At 44.8% G+C, this 15,903-nt stretch overlaps 1 protein-coding gene across 3 annotated transcripts in view; it reads left to right on the top strand.

The window, feature by feature from the left end:
* Positions 1–15,903, top strand: part of LOC129828033 (mediator of RNA polymerase II transcription subunit 12) — a 71,647-nt gene that overhangs the window by 28,066 nt on the left and 27,678 nt on the right. For all 3 annotated transcript variants that reach the window (XM_055889447.1, XM_055889446.1, XM_055889445.1), the window contains exons 23-24: positions 5,602–5,722; positions 15,754–15,864. In XM_055889447.1, coding sequence (XP_055745422.1) covers positions 5,602–5,722; positions 15,754–15,864 — 232 coding nt within the window. The remainder of the gene's footprint in view (positions 1–5,601; positions 5,723–15,753; positions 15,865–15,903) is intronic.

Below are 15,903 nucleotides of genomic sequence, written 5' to 3'. Positions count from 1 at the left end.
GAGAATTCCTGTGTCTACAGAAGTGAAATGGAACAGAGCTCGCTCTCACGTGAACGCGCATGGTCAGAGCATGTTCAGGTCATTGCAGACCTGACTCAATCCTCTCTCCTTCGGCCCCACTAAACAGTAGAGGCATCAGACATGGTTTTAACGACTGTTGACATCTAGTGGAAGCCTTAGGAAGTGCAACATTACCAATATCCCAATGTATCTTCAATAGGAGCTTAGTTGAAAATATACAAACCTCAGATTTCTCACTTCCTGGTTGGATTTTTTTCTCAGGTTTTTGCCTGCCATATGAGTTCTGTTATACTCACAGACATCATTCAAACAGTTTTAGAAACGTCAGAGTGTTTTCTATCCAAATCTGCTAATAATATGCATATTCTAGCTTTAATGGCTTTGTAGCAAGCCGATTACTCTGGGCATGCTTTTCATCCGGACGTGAAAATACTACCCCCTACCCCAAAGAAGTTAAAGTAACATACACACCTCAACATCAACTGTTCAGTGGTGCCTGTGTGAATCAGGCCTTCATGGTTGAATTTTCTGCAAAGAAACCACGACTAAAGGACACCAATAAGAAGAAGAGACTTGCTTGAGCCAAGAAACACGAGCAATGGACATTAGACCGGTGGAAATGTGTCCTTTGGTCTGGAGTCCAAATATGAGATTTTTGGTTCCAACAAAAATGTGTGTGTGAACGGATGATCTCTGCATGTGTATTTCCCACCGTAAGCATGGAGGAGGAATTGTTTTGGTGTGGGGTGCTCTGCTGGTGACACTGTCTGCGATTTATTTAGAATAAGGCACACCTAACCAGCATGGCTACCACAGCATTCTGCAGCAATACGCCAACCCATCTGGTTTGAGCTTAGTGGGACTATGCATTTTTTTTTCAACAGAACAATGACCCAACACACCTCCAGGCTGTGTAAGGGCCATTTGACCAAGAAGGAGAGTGATGGAGTACTGCATCAGATGACCTGGCCTCCACAATCCCCCGACCTCAACCAAATTGAGATGGTTTGGGATGAGTAGGACCGCAGAGTGAAGAAAAAGCAGCCAACAAGTGCTTAGCATATGTGGGAACTCCTTCAAGACTTTTGGAAAAGCGTTCCAGGTGAAGCTGGTTGAGAGAATGCGAAGAGTGTGCAAAGTTGTCATCAAGGCAAAGGGTGGCTATTTGAAGAATCTGATATATATTTTGATTTGCTTAACACTGTTTTGTTACCACATGATTCCTTATGTGTTATTTTATAGTTTTGATGTCTTCACAATTATTCTACAATATAGAAAATAGTAGAAATAAAAACCCTTGAATGAGTAGATGTTCTGAAACTTTTGAGCGGTAGTGTATTTATTTTATAATTATATCCAGAATAATTAATAGGAATAGCGTTGGGTGTTGCATCATAGTCTATCATATATAAATGAGCACAGTAGACTGTCCAATCCAAGGCACTAAAACATGAACCCATGACCTTGATGCTTTCTCTGTTAAATCTAATGAGACCCTGCTGTAAAGAAAGCCCACAACAACAGATGATCAACATCAATTCAATAGGGATATTAGATCCAATGTGGATCCAGGCACAACTGTCTTCACCAGCGTGAGGAATGAGGAAAAAAAAGATTTTCTGAACATTGCTCGCAAACACCTTTTATCCAGCACTTGGGCTGTTGCTGTTGCGTTGCATGCACTATCACAACAGCTGTTCATCACTTGACTGTCAATTATTTAAAAAAATCCTTCCTGGATCGTATGATGATGATGTGTGAAAATATCATGGCATAACTAATCAGACACCAAATGCGCATCCAGCAAGTATTATGCATAATTATTGAAGAACCACGTTAATGACAGTATCGATTTAGGTTTTAAGCATCAAGGTGACTCTTTCAGTTAGAAGCATTAGATTTTGCAATCGTATACTGTACATTTTGTATTTGTCTGCCCGTAAGGCAGGGTTTCCCCAAACACTGTACTCGGGACCCCGGATTTACGTTTAGATTTTTGCCCTAGCACGACACAGCTGCTGATTCAAATAATCAACTAATCAAGCTTTAACCTTGGAGTCCCGAGGACCGAGTTTGGGAAATGCTGACATAAGGAGACGACAAATGTTACGTAGTTACACTGAATTTCTTGACTTTCTTTGACTGAAAGCTAGATCCAGGATTCTTAAAGGGTTCAAGTTCAATGTCTAATTTAACTAATTAATGCTTAAAACATGATATCACAGTAACTTACACTTGCAAGGACAGAAAAGTAAATGTATTATGTGACACGATTTTAAACAAATCTGTCAAGACACCAACCCTGAGAAAGGGTAAACATGAGTTGATTTACCTATGAATTTTATTCCATTCGGAAAGTATTCAGACCCCTTGAAGTAGTTATTTTTTTTTTACACATTTTGTTACGTTACAGCCTTATTCTAAAATTGATTAAATAAAATCCTCAATCTATACACAGTACCCCATAATGACAAAGCAAAAACAGTTGTTTGCAATTTTTGAAAATGTTTAATATAAGCATACCTTATTCAGACCATTTGCTATGAAACTCAAAATTGAACTCGGGTGCATCCTGTTTCCATTGATCTTTCAATTGATTGGACATGATTTGGAAAGACACACACCTGTCTATATAATGTCCCACAGTTGACACTGCGTGTCAGAGCAAAAACCAAGCCATGAGGTTAAAGGAATTGTCCATACAGCTCCGAGACAGGATTGTTTTGAGGCACAGATCTGGGAAGGGTACCAAAAAATGTCTGCAGCATTGAAGGTCCCCAAGAACACAGTGGCCTCCATCATTCTTAAATGGCCACCCTGCAAAACTGAGCAGTCCGGCGAGATGGACCTTGGTCAGGGAGTTGACCAAGAACCTGATGGTCACTCTGACAGAGCTCCAGAGTTCTTATGTGGAGATGGGAGTACCTTCCAGAAGGACAACCATCTCTGCAGCACTCCACCAATCAGGCCTTTATGGTAGAGTGGCCAGACGAAAGCCACTCCTCGCTAAAGGCACATGACAGCCCGAATGGCGTTAGCCAAAAGGCACCTAAAGGTCTCTTGAACCATGAGAAACAAGATTCTCTGGTCTGATGAAACCAAGATTGAACTCTTTGGCCAGAATGCAAACCTCACGTCTGGAGGAAACATGGCACCATCCCTACGGTGAAGCATGGTATTGGCAGCATCATGCTGTGGAGATGTTTTTCAGCGACTGGGAGACTAGTCAGGATCGAGGGAAAGATGAACGAAGCAAAGTACAGAGAGATCCTTGATAAACTCTATCGAACATTTGAGGAGAGACCTGAAAATAGCTGTGCAGCGACCCTCCTCATCCAACCAGACAGAGCATGAGAGGGTCTGCAGAGAAGAATGGGAGAAACTCCCCAAATACAAGTGTGCCAAGCTTCATACCCAAGAGGACTTAATTGCTGCCAAAGGTCCTTCAACAAAGTCTAAATACATTTAAGTCATTTAGCAGACGCTCTTATCCAGAGCGACTTACAAATTGGTGCGTTCACCTTATGACATCCAGTGGAACAGCCACTTTACAATAGTGCATCTAAATCTTTTAAGGGGGGGGGGGGGGTCAGAAGGATTACTTTATCCTATCCTAGGTATTCCTTAAAGAGGTGGGGTTTCAGGTGTCTCCGGAAGGTGGTGATTGACTCCGCTGTCCTGGCGTCGTGGGGAAGTTTGTTCCACCATTGGGGTGCCAGAGCAGCGAACAGTTTTGACTGGGCTGAGCGGGAACTGTACTTCCTCAGTGGTAGGGAGGCGAGCAGGCCAGAGGTGGATGAATGCAGTGCCCTTGTTTGGGTGTAGGGCCTGATCAGAGCCTGAAGGTACTGAGGTGCCGTTCCCCTCACAGCTCCGTAGGCAAGCACCATGGTCTTGTAGCGGATGCGAGCTTCAACTGGAAGCCAGTGGAGAGAGCGGAGGAGCGGGGTGACGTGAGAGAACTTGGGAAGCCTTGAACACCAGACGGGCTGCGGCGTTCTGGATGAGTTGTAGGGGTTTAATGGCACAGGCAGGGAGCCCAGCCAACAGCGAGTTGCAGTAATCCAGACGGGAGATGACAAGTGCCTGGATTAGGACCTGCGCCGCTTCCTGTGTGATGCAGGGTCGTACTCTGCGGATGTTGTAGAGCATGAACCTACAGGAACGGGCCACCGCCTTGATGTTAGTTGAGAACGACAGGGTGTTGTCCAGGATCACACCAAGGTTCTTAGCGCTCTGGGAGGAGGACACAATGGAGTTGTCAACCGTGATGGCGAGATCATGGAACGGGCAGTCCTTCCCCGGGAGGAAGAGCAGCTCCGTCTTGCCGAGGTTCAGCTTGAGGTGGTGATCCGTCATCCACACTGATATGTCTGCCAGACATGCAGAGATGCGATTCGCCACCTGGTTATCAGAAGGGGGAAAGGAGAAGATTAATTGTGTGTCTGCATAGCAATGATAGGAGAGACCATGTGAGGTTATGACAGAGCCAAGTGACTTGGTGTATAGCGAGAATAGGAGAGGGCCTAGAACAGAGCCCTGGGGGACACTAGTGGTGAGAGCACGTGGTGAGGAGACAGATTCTCGCCACGCCACCTGGTAGGAGCGACCTGTCAGGTAGGACTCAATCCAAGCGTGGGCCGCGCCGGAGATGCCCAACTCGGAGAGGGTGGAGAGGAGGATCTGATGGTTCACAGTATCAAAGGCAGCCGATAGGTCTAGAAGGATGAGAGCAGAGGAGAGAGAGTTAGCTTTAGCAGTGCGGAGCGCCTCCGTGACACAGAGAAGAGCAGTCTCAGTTGAATGACTAGTCTTGAAACCTGACTGATTTGGATCAAGAAGGTCATTCTGAGAGAGATAGCGGGAGAGCTGGCCAAGGACGGCACGTTCAAGAGTTTTGGAGAGAAAAGAAAGAAGGGATGATTTACTGATGTAAATGTGAGATTTCAGGTTAAAAATGTTTTATGCATTTGTAAACATTACTAAAAAAACTGTTTTTTGCTTTGTTATTAAGGGGTGTAGATTTGAGGGGGGAAAAAAATATCAATTTTAGAATGTAATTTATCAAAGTGTGGGAAAAGTCAAGGGGTCTGAATACTTTACGATAGCTGCGTTGTAGCTACATCTTAATGTAATTACATGAACATTTTTGGCAGATTATTAGCAGTGACTTATCACCAGATGTAATAAGTTGTCCAGCATAGGACATTTTCACTAGTACCCTAGTTTATAAAAAGACCCATGTACGTAACCCTCGTTGTCCTCTGGGGCTCTCCTTGGCTGCTTAGTCATCGTGGTGCTCGAAGCGTGAGAAAAAGGTGTTTAGCTTGTCCGGTATTGGTGTCCGCGACATGGCTGGCTTTGTTTTTGTAATCCGTGATCGTTAGGAGCCCCTGCCAGATGCGCCTCGTGTCCGACCTGCTGAATGCTCCTCCGGCTCTTAGAGGCACGATTAGAGTGGAACACACAGTAACATTCCAGCATCTCTTTCTCTCTACACCAATACGTGTTGAGTAATTAGCAGTCCACATCAAATTTGAACATTTCCTTCTCTGTTTCCTTCTCTCTGTTCTGTCTCAGGTCAGCGATCTTTCCTTCCATGACTCCCTGGCCACCTTCGTAGCCATCCTCATTGCCCGTCAGTGTCTTCTCCTGGAGGACCTGGTCCGCTGCGTAGCCATCCCTTCCCTCCTCAACGCTGGTAAGAGCCCGTCTTTCACCCCCAGACCCAATGCCAGGGTCCTGTTCATGAGGCACCAAACGAAAAGAAAACCGTGAAATAGGGATGGACTGACTACCTGTACTCGGTCTAATAAGGAACGTTCATTTTCGTTTATCGTTGCTAAATGTTTTGAAGCGTTTTCGTTGCATGCCCTAAGGAACACCAACCAGGCCTTACTCTTAGATTCTTAGATCCCAGTCTCCTATTTAACCTTTTCTCAATAGGGGGTGCTGTTGGCACTGTAATAATTTCGTTCCCAAATAAACTGCCTCGTACTCAATTATTGCTCGTACAATATGCATATTATTATTACTATTGGATAGAAAACACTCTCTAGTTTCTAAAACCGTTTGAATTATATCTGCGAGTAAAACAGAACTGGAGTTGGAGCAATTTTCCTATGAGGATGTGAGTGCTGAAATCTGCAGGCTGTTCTGAGATCCGTTTATTAATTTGCCTGTCTTCTATTGGTTGAGATGCACTGCATACGCCTTCCCCTGGATGTCAGCGAATAGTGAGAATTGAAATGGTGTTGTTAGGCAGATCTGAGAGCTTATAAATGGGCTGGCAACGTGGGGTCCGTCCTTTCTTCTCTTCGCCATGACGCAAAAAGGACCTCTGGATGTCATTCTAGAAAGCTCCCGTTATAGCCCTTAGATATATCCGGCTCTGTTTTTATTCGATATAGGTGTTAAAGACATCATAATGTTGTTATTTTAAACCGAGTTATATCAGTTTATATCAGTATATTGCGATTTTCGGATATTTATTAGTGCTGCGTTTTAGTTGGACACGTCTTTGCCACATGGCTAATGTTTACTGCTAATTCGAACGTTGAAGAAGACAATCTACAACCGAGCAACGATTCTTTTGGAAAAAGGACAACTTGCCCAAGATTCTGATGGAAGCTCATCAAATAGTAAGAACTATTTATGATGTTAATTCGTTGTTCTGTTGAAAAATGTTAAACTCGTATTCCGCCATTAATTTCGGTGCGGTCTCGCTTTAACACACGCTGTATGTCGTAGTAACGTTAATTAAAAAAATCTAACACAGCGATTGCATTAAGAACTAATGTATCTTTCATTTGCTGTCCAACCTGTATTTTTTAGTCAAGTTTAGGATTAGTTACTGATTAGATTAGGTGCCTCTCCCAAGATTTCTCCCGACATATTGTTGGCAGCTTGGCTACTTTTCTCATTGTATAACCACGATGCACATTTTCGAACAAACTCTATATGTATTGTGTAATATGATGTTATAGGACTGTCATCTGAAGAAGTTTGAGAAGGTTAGTGAAAAAAGTAATATATTTTGCTGGTTTATTCGTTATCGCTATTGTTGGCCTGAATCAATGCTGTTGTGTGGTTGGCTATTGTAGTAAGCTAATATAATGCTATATTGTGTTTTCGCTGTAAAACACTTAAAAAATCTGAAATATTGGCTGGATTCACAAGAACTTTGTCTTTCATTTGCTGTACGCTGTGTATTTTTCATAAATGTTTTATGATGAGTATTTAGGTAATACACAATGGTCTCTGTAGTTATTCTAGTTGCTTTGGTGAGAGTTGTGATGGTGGCTGCAATGGTAAACTATGATTTATACCTGAAATATGCACATTTTTCTAACAAAACATATGCTATACAATAAATATGTTATCAGACTGTCATCTGATGAAGTTGTTTCTTGGTTAGTGGCTATTTATATCTTTATTTGGTCGAAATTGGGATAGCTACCTATGCAGGAAAAAAATGGTGTCTTTTGCTATCGTGGTTAGCTAATAGATTTACATATTGTGTCTTCCCTGTAAAACATTTTAAAAATCAGAAATGATGGCTGGATTCACAAGATGTGTATCTTTCATCTGGTGTCTTGGACTTGTGATTTAATGATATTTAGATGCTAGTATTTGCTTGTGACGCTATGCTAGTCAGCTTCTTTACTGAGGTGGGTGCTCCCGGATCCGGGATTGTGATGAAGTAGAAGTTAATCTAGCCTAAACTCTCTGCCATCTCGGTATAAATGAGTTTACAGTACACAGAGGCCCTGTCTGCCTGCCTCTCTAGGCTTTGAAGATACTCCCATCCCCATAATGCATTACTTTTGTATTTTCTGTCTGAGCAGGAGGGAGTGTGTTTGGTCCCACTCTGCACAGTGTGTGTGTCTGTGGTGGCCAATCAAGGCTGCATCTCAGAGGACAAGGCCTCATTAAGCCTGTTTTCAAAGTCCCCTGTGAAGTTGTCAAAACATGGTACAGACATTATTGGGCACAGACAACAGCACAGAGGGCAAGAAGGTAGAGACAACAATACATCACACAAAGCAGCCACAACTGTCAGTAAGAGTGTCCATGATTGAGTCTTTGAATGAAGTGATTGAGATAAAACTGTCCAGTTTGTTGCAGCTTGTTCCAGTCGCGAGCTGCAGCGAACTGAAAAGATATGCGACCCAGGGATTTGTGTGCTTTGGGGACCTTTTAACAGAATGTGACTGGCAGAACGGGTGTTGTATGTGGAGGATGAGGGCGAGAGTGAGGGGGGAGTGAGGCCTAAGAGGGTTTTATAAATAAGCATCAACCATTGGGTCTTGCGACAGGTATACAGAGATTACCAGTTTACAGAGGAGTATAGAGTGCAGTGATGTGTCCTATAAGGAGCATTGGTGGCAATTCTGATGGCCAAATGGTAAAGAACATCTAGCCGCTCGAACTTCCTTACCTGCCGATCTATAAATTGTCTCCGTAATCTAGCATGGGCAGGATGGTCATCAGAATCAGGGTTAGTTTGGCAGCTGGGGTGAAAGAGGAACGATTACGATAGAGGAAACCAAGCCTAGATTTAACTTTAGCCTGCAGCTTTGATATGTGCTGAGAAAGGACAGTGCACCATCTAGCCGTACCCTCAAGTACTTGTATGAGGTGACTACCTCAAGCGCTAAACCCTCAGAGGTAGTAATAACACCTGTGGGAGGAGGGGCATTCTTCTTACCAAACCTCATTACCTTTGTTTTGGAGGTGTTCAGAACAAGGTTAAGGGTAGAGAAAGCTTGTTGGACACTTAGAAAGCTTTGTTGTAGTGCATTTAACACAAAATTGGTGGAGGGGCCAGCTGAGTATAGGACTGTCTAGGTCGATTTGTTCTCGGGTCTGGGTCTGATTGTTCTTGGGTCCATTCAGGGTCTGGGTCCCCATCCGGGTCCAACTTTTTGGTCTCCCCCCATAAAACTGGGGGACCACCAAGGACCCTGGAACACCACACTAACCAAAAAACGTTTTATTTATTTTTTATATTCTAAAACAAACATACTGCCCTGGTTAAAACTGCCCCAGCCAACCTCGTCCTCCCCAGACCTCAGCAACCAGTGCACACAGGAAGCTGCCTTTTTTAAGCATAACCATTTTTTAAAGAGGAGGACAGCAGGGACTGATGACAGGAGCAACAGCACAACACTAAATAAACAGTGGCAGATCACGTGGGCGACACGCATATGTCACAACACTCGGGGACAACGCGCATTAGAACGTGTCCACCAGTATCTGTATAAACCACTACGTCGTCCAGATAAACAGCACAACCGACGAGACCGGAGACAAAAGACGCTGAAAAGTGGCAGGTGTGTTACGCAGGCCAAAACTCATAACCAATAAGAGTACAGACGGGAGGGTGTAATAAAGGCAAAGATTGTGTCCCCTATGCATCAGTGGCACCTGCCAATAGCCCTTTAACCGGTAAAACTTGCTCACAAACTTCGCTGCTCCAACCTGATCAACGCAGTCCTCCATCCGAGGAAATGAATCTGGCTTTGTGACACTGTTTACCTTACGGTAGTCCGTACAACATCTTTGTCCCATCTGGTTTACTGACCAAGATACAGAGGAAAGCCCAGCTTTAGAAAGGCTCTGCAATATCATTATCCAGCATGTACCAGATCTCAACATCCTGACAACTACGTTTCTCTGACGAAACTCTGTAGAACCGCTGACGGATGGGGTCAGCATCCCCAACGTCAGTATCGTGTTCTATTTTTAGTTTGTATGTGTAGGTGTATCAGAAAACAAAACTGGAAAACTCTGAATCAGACCGACCAACTCGCCTATCAGCAGTTAGATGAGCAAGAAGGCTATCCAAAACATCCAGTGACCTGAATTTTTCAATCTACCCTGCAGTATGCAATCGTCAGGACCAGGGACATCCTCCTCACCATGCGAAGACATAGCATGACAAAAAGAAGAACCCAGCGACGTAACCGTACTGGCCAAAATAAATAATAGGATTAACGTCCTCTGTGGACTCCCACTGTTCGGCCTCAGAACGTGCGTAATAGGTTTTTAGCAGATTTGCATGGCACAGTTGGTGCGCTTTCCTCCGTTCCAGAGTGGCAACTATACAGTTTTGCTCAGTGCGCTGGCGCACAGCCGTATATGGACTATGAAACTTGGGAAAGGGAGAACAAACAATTGTCAGCAGAGCAAGAACCTGATCACCTGAACTAAAGTGACGAGGCTCAGTTCGCCGATCAAATATTCCTTTCATCCTCCTCTGTGAAGATGGCAGCTTCTCTTTAGCCATCTCACCAGCGGTGTATAGGTTGTCGCCAGAAATAACACACATAAGATAACAGGGACTGAGGTGTCTTAGGAGACTTCCAGTCATCCTGGAGCACTGCTAGAATCCCACGCGCACTATGTCCGAACATGAGGTCATTTGGACTGAAATCTGTGCTCTCCTTTGAAAGCTCCCTGGCGGCTAACAGTAACCATGGCATCCCCCTCCTCCCAATCCTTATCCATCTCCGTACAATATGCTCACAACAGACTTAAGTGTTTGATGGAAATGTTACAGCGCTCCTTGACTCTGTGCGTGATAGGCATTAGCCAATTTGTGTTTGATATGGAGCTGTTGGAGAACCTGACCAAACAGATTAGAGGTGAAATTAGAACCTTGGTCACTCTGAATAACCTTACGGATTCCAAACGGCAAGAAACTGAGTCAAAGCTTTTAGCACAAACTTAGTCGTGATAGAACGTAGAGGATAGGCAGCAGGAAACCTAGTGGTCTGACACAGTAAACAGGTAACTACTACCATTCTTAGAGCGAGGCTGAGGGCCAACACAGTCAACAATCAGATACTCAAAAGGCTGGCTGACTACGGGAATAGGAAACAGTGGTACCTGCTTAATGGCCTGATTCGGTTTACCTGTTAATTGACAGGTGTGACAGGTTTTGATGAACGCAGAAACATCCCTCTTTATCCTAGGCCAAAAGAAATGTCTCAGTATGCGATTGTAAGTTTTCCTCACGCCCGGATGTCCAGCAAGATCATCGTGGGATGTTTAACACCAACTCACAAAACATAACTTAACTAGTACAAAAACCTGACTAATAACCTCCCCCACAGAAAACCTCCCCCACAGAAAAAGAGACATCCATTTTCTCATCAGGACATCATCCTGGAGAAAATAGCCATGGGCGACATCTCCCAACTCTTGCACAGGCAAAATTTGCACAGGCCACTTCTAATGTGGGGTCAGCCCACTGCTCCTTGATTAGATCGGAGCGGGTCACGGATAACAGGGAAAGTAGTGACGGGTTTGTTTGTAACATTATCGTTAGCCAGCGCAGTGACCAGGTCGCCAAGGCTCATGGAACACGTCACTGCGCACGCAGGGAACACCTCTGGGAAAACTCTGCGCCCTCTCATCATGAATCCCTACAAATGACTGCTTAGCGGAAACCACTAGAGGTGGAGACACGACAGGCCCTACACGCTCGCCAGCCAAGTTATTCCCAACGATAACATCGATACCGTCAACAGCCAAAAAAGGACGCACCCCTAAAACAAACTCGCCTTCCACTAGTTCAGAATCCACCATCAGCTTATGCAATGGAACTGACAATGTTCAACCCGATTTCTCCTAATTAAAATACTATTCCCCGAATCAGACTCAAATTTTATTTGTCACATACACATGGTTAGCGGATGTTAATGCGAGTGTAGCGAAATGCTTGTGCTTCTAGTTCCGACCATGCAGTAATATCTAACAAGTAATCTAACCTAACAATTTCACAACAACTACCTTATACACACAAGTGTAAAGGAATGAATAAGAATATGTACATACAAATATATGAGTGAGTGATGGCCGAACGGCATAGGCAAGATGCAGTAGATGGTATAGAGTACAGTATATACAAATGAGATGACTAATGTAGGATATGTAAACATTATTTAAAGTGGCATTGTTTAACGTGGCTAGTGATACATTTATTACATACATTTTTTCATTATTAAAGTGGCTAGGGAGGAGTCAGTATGTTAGCAGCAGCCACTCAATGTTAGTGATGGCTGTTTAACAGTCTGATGGCCTTGAGATAGAAGCTGTTTTTCAGTCTCGGTCCCCGCTTTGATGCACCTGTACTGACCTCGCCTTCTGGATGATAGCGGGTGAACAGGCAGTGGCTCGGGTGGTTATCCTTGCTGATCTTTTTGGCCTTCCTGTGACATCGGGTGGTGTAGGTGTCCTGGAGGGCAGGTAGTTTGCCCCCGGTGATGCGTTGTGAACATTGATGCGTTGTGAACACTAGCCTCTGGAGAGCCTTACGGTTGTGGTCGGAGCAGTTGCCGTACCAGGTGGTGATACAGCCCGACAGGATGCTCTCGATTGTGCATCTGTAAAAGTTTAAGTGTTTTTGGTGACAAGCCGAATTTCTTCAGCCTCCTGAGGTTGAAGAGGCACTGCTGCGCCTTCTTCACCACGCTGTCTGTGTGGGTGGACCATTTCAGTTTGTCTGTGATGTGTACGCCGAGGAACTTAACTTTCCATCTTCTCCACTACTGTCCCGTCGATTTGGATAGGGGGCTGCTCCCTCTGCTGTTTCCTGAAGTCCACGATCATCTCCTTTGTTTTGGCGACGTTGGGTGTGAGGTTATTTTCCTGACACCACACTCCGAGGGCCCTCACCTCCTCCCTGTAGGCCGTCTCGTCGTTGTTGGTAATCAAGCCTACCACTAGTGTCGTTTGCAAACTTGATGATTGAGTTGGAGGCGTGCATGGCCACGCAGTCGTGGGTGAACAGGGAGCACAGGAGAGGGCTGAGAACGCACCCTTGTGGGGCCCCAGTGTTGAGGATCACCGGGGTGGAGATTTTGTTAACTACCCTCACCACCTCGGGGCGGCCCGTTTTGAAGTCCAGGACCCAGTTGCACAGGGCGGGGTCGAGACCCAGCATCTCGAGCTTGATGACGAGTTTGGAGGGTACTATGGAGTTAAATGCTGAGCTGTAGTCGATGAACAGCATTCTCACATAGGTATTCCTCTTGTCCAGATGGGTTAGGGCAGAGTGCAGTGTGATTGCGTCGTCTGTGGACCTATTGGGGCGGTAAGCAAATTGGAGTGGGTCTAGGGTGTCAGGTAGGGTGGAGGTGATATGGTCCTTGACTAGTCTCTCAAAGCACTTCATGATGACCGAAGTGAGTGCTACGGGGCGATAGTCATTTAGCTCAGTTACCTTCGCTTTCTTGGGAACAGGAAAAATGGTAACTGAGCTAAATGACTATCGCCCCGTAGCACTCACTTCCGTCATCATGAAGTGCTTTGAGAGACTAGTCAAGGACCATATCACCTCTACTCAGAGTCTGTTACCCTTCTCTGCTAACACAAACAACTCAAAGGCACTGGTGTCCCTCAGGATCTTCACTGGCACTGGGTCGTTACTTCCTAACAGAGACACAGAACCCTCTCATGAAAGGTAAATAATCTGGGTCAATTGGGACTTCCACATGCACCTGGGCATGAGACGAACTGACAGGAGTGAACGGATGTGGGACAGGTGACGCTAACGCCGTAGGCTTACGTTTAACGTTAGCGCTAGTACTGAATTTACCCTTAGCCCTGAGAACAGGACTTTCGTTTTTCCGGTGACCTGAACACTGACAGTAGTGAGACTTGACTGCAGTCAGCTTTACCATGGGAACCAGGCTCAACCCTAGATGAATGAAGATCTGCCCGTGAACCAGAGTGTCTCGGTGGGCGAGACCCAAATCTCTCCGGACGCCCCCACTCACTCCGAATATGGGACTCTGCAATGCTACTTTTGTTAGTCAAAACTTACTCGTCCGCCAAAACCGCAGCGTCAGAGACGGTCTTCACTTTGTGTGCGTTAATGTACGTGGCTGTTCGATCCGGGATTGTGTCCTTAAATTGCTCTAGCATAATCAGATCACACAACCTATGGAAAGTACAGAGGCGGAATGCGAATAAACTGTGAAGATAACTCTTGCGCAAACGCAACATGAGTCTTTATCAGCCTTTTTTAAAGTTCTAAATCGTTGGCGGTAAGCCTCAGTAAGCAATTCGTAAATCTGTAAAACAGCCATTATAACCTTAGCATAGCTGACACTGTCAGCTACACAAAGAGCTGAATATGCTCTATTAAAGTGCGATCAGAATCAGGCTAACTCTTAGCGTCAGCAGCTCACTCAAACAAAGAAAATAACATCTGGGTCCTTTTCATAAAATGCTAGCAACAGACGTCAGTTTCCAACAACATAATATGTGTCCGGGGCACGACCGAGAGAGGAGCAACCCCTAGGTAAATCAGGGTCACCTTCCCTAAGCAAACCCTTCACCGACCACTGTCCATCCCTAACCAAGTCTAGCCGTGCTTGTTGCAGCTTGATTTTAGCACGCTCCTAATCCTGTTTAAATTTCAATTCCTTATCATGCTTAACACGATCATGCTCTAGCTGTAACAGAAGCAGTTCTTTCTGCTGTTCAAAAGAAAGACTACTAGGGCTAACAGAGTGAAATGGGGAGACAGCTGGGGAGGTGGCGAGTCCTCGGCAGAGGCTGCCCCAGTGGTAGCTACACGTATACCACTCTACATCAGATTGGCCTTCAGTATCAACCTAACAATTTTTATCACTAATTTCAACCTGGTTGTGCTTAGCGATCTTCAACAGCTGTTTAGTACCATTCAAAAGTTTGGGATCACTTAGAAATGTCCTTGTTTTTGAAAGAAAAGCAACAAAAAAATGTCCATTTAAAATAACATCAAATTGATCAGAAATACAGTGTAGACATTGTTAATGTTGTAAATAACTATTGTACCTGTAAACGGAAGATTACTTCTTAAAATGAAATATCTACATGGGACAGAGGCCCATTATCAGCAACCATCACTCCTGTGTTCCAATGGCACGTTGTGTTAGCTAATCCAAGTTTATAATTTTAAAAGGCTAATTTATCATTAGAAAACCCTTTTGCAATTATGTTAGCACAGCTGAAAACTGTTGTTCTGATTAAAGAAGCAATAAAACTGGCCTTCTTTAGACTAGTTGAGTATCTGGAGCATCAGCATTTTTGAGAAATGAAGGCTATTCGATGCGAGAAATTGCCAAGAAACTGAAGATCTCGTACAACTCTCTTCACAGAACAGCGCAAGCTGGCTCTATCCAGAATAGAAAGAGTAGTGGGAGGCCTCGGAGCAGAACTGAGCAAGAGGACAATACACTAGTGTCTAGTTTGAGAAACAGACGCCTCACAAGTCCTCAACTGGCAGCTTCATTAAATAGTACCTGCTTAACACCAGTCTCAAAGTCAAGGCTATTGACCCCGGGATGCGAACCGGCTCGTAGCCTTTAACAAAAGAGGGAGACAATGAAATAATAAACATATATATTTATTAAAGTAACATGGGTGTGAAGTCAGTAGTCTAAGTGAGTGGATGTGTGCATAGATGGTGATAATGAGGGGTATTGAGAGGTGCAAAAACAAATGAAGAGAGGCCAAAAATGCCACAACAAAAAAAACAGTGTGTCTGCGTGGAGTCTCTTCAATGTATTGGGGGAAGGTGTACTTATCCCCGGGACACACCCGAGCCCAGGTGTGTCCCATTTCACTGACAACCCTCCCAGCTTCCAACTTTCCCAGCTTGTGTGTGGCTGTCTGTGCGACCGTCTGTATGTGTACCCTTCTAACCTACCTCTCTCTGTGTGTGTCTCCTCCCAGCCTGCAGTGAGCAGGACTCTGAGCCCGGAGCCCGTCTGACCTGCAGGATTCTGCTGCACCTTTTCAAGACCCCCCAACGCAACCCCTGCCCCCAGGATGGAGCCAAGTCAGGTACTCACAAAACAAATTAATTCCAAGTGTGATCCCACA

This window comes from Salvelinus fontinalis, chromosome 29 (genome assembly GCF_029448725.1).
Source record: "Salvelinus fontinalis isolate EN_2023a chromosome 29, ASM2944872v1, whole genome shotgun sequence".
Lineage (NCBI taxonomy): Eukaryota > Metazoa > Chordata > Actinopteri > Salmoniformes > Salmonidae > Salvelinus > Salvelinus fontinalis.
This window is presented reverse-complemented; position numbering and strand designations above follow the sequence as displayed.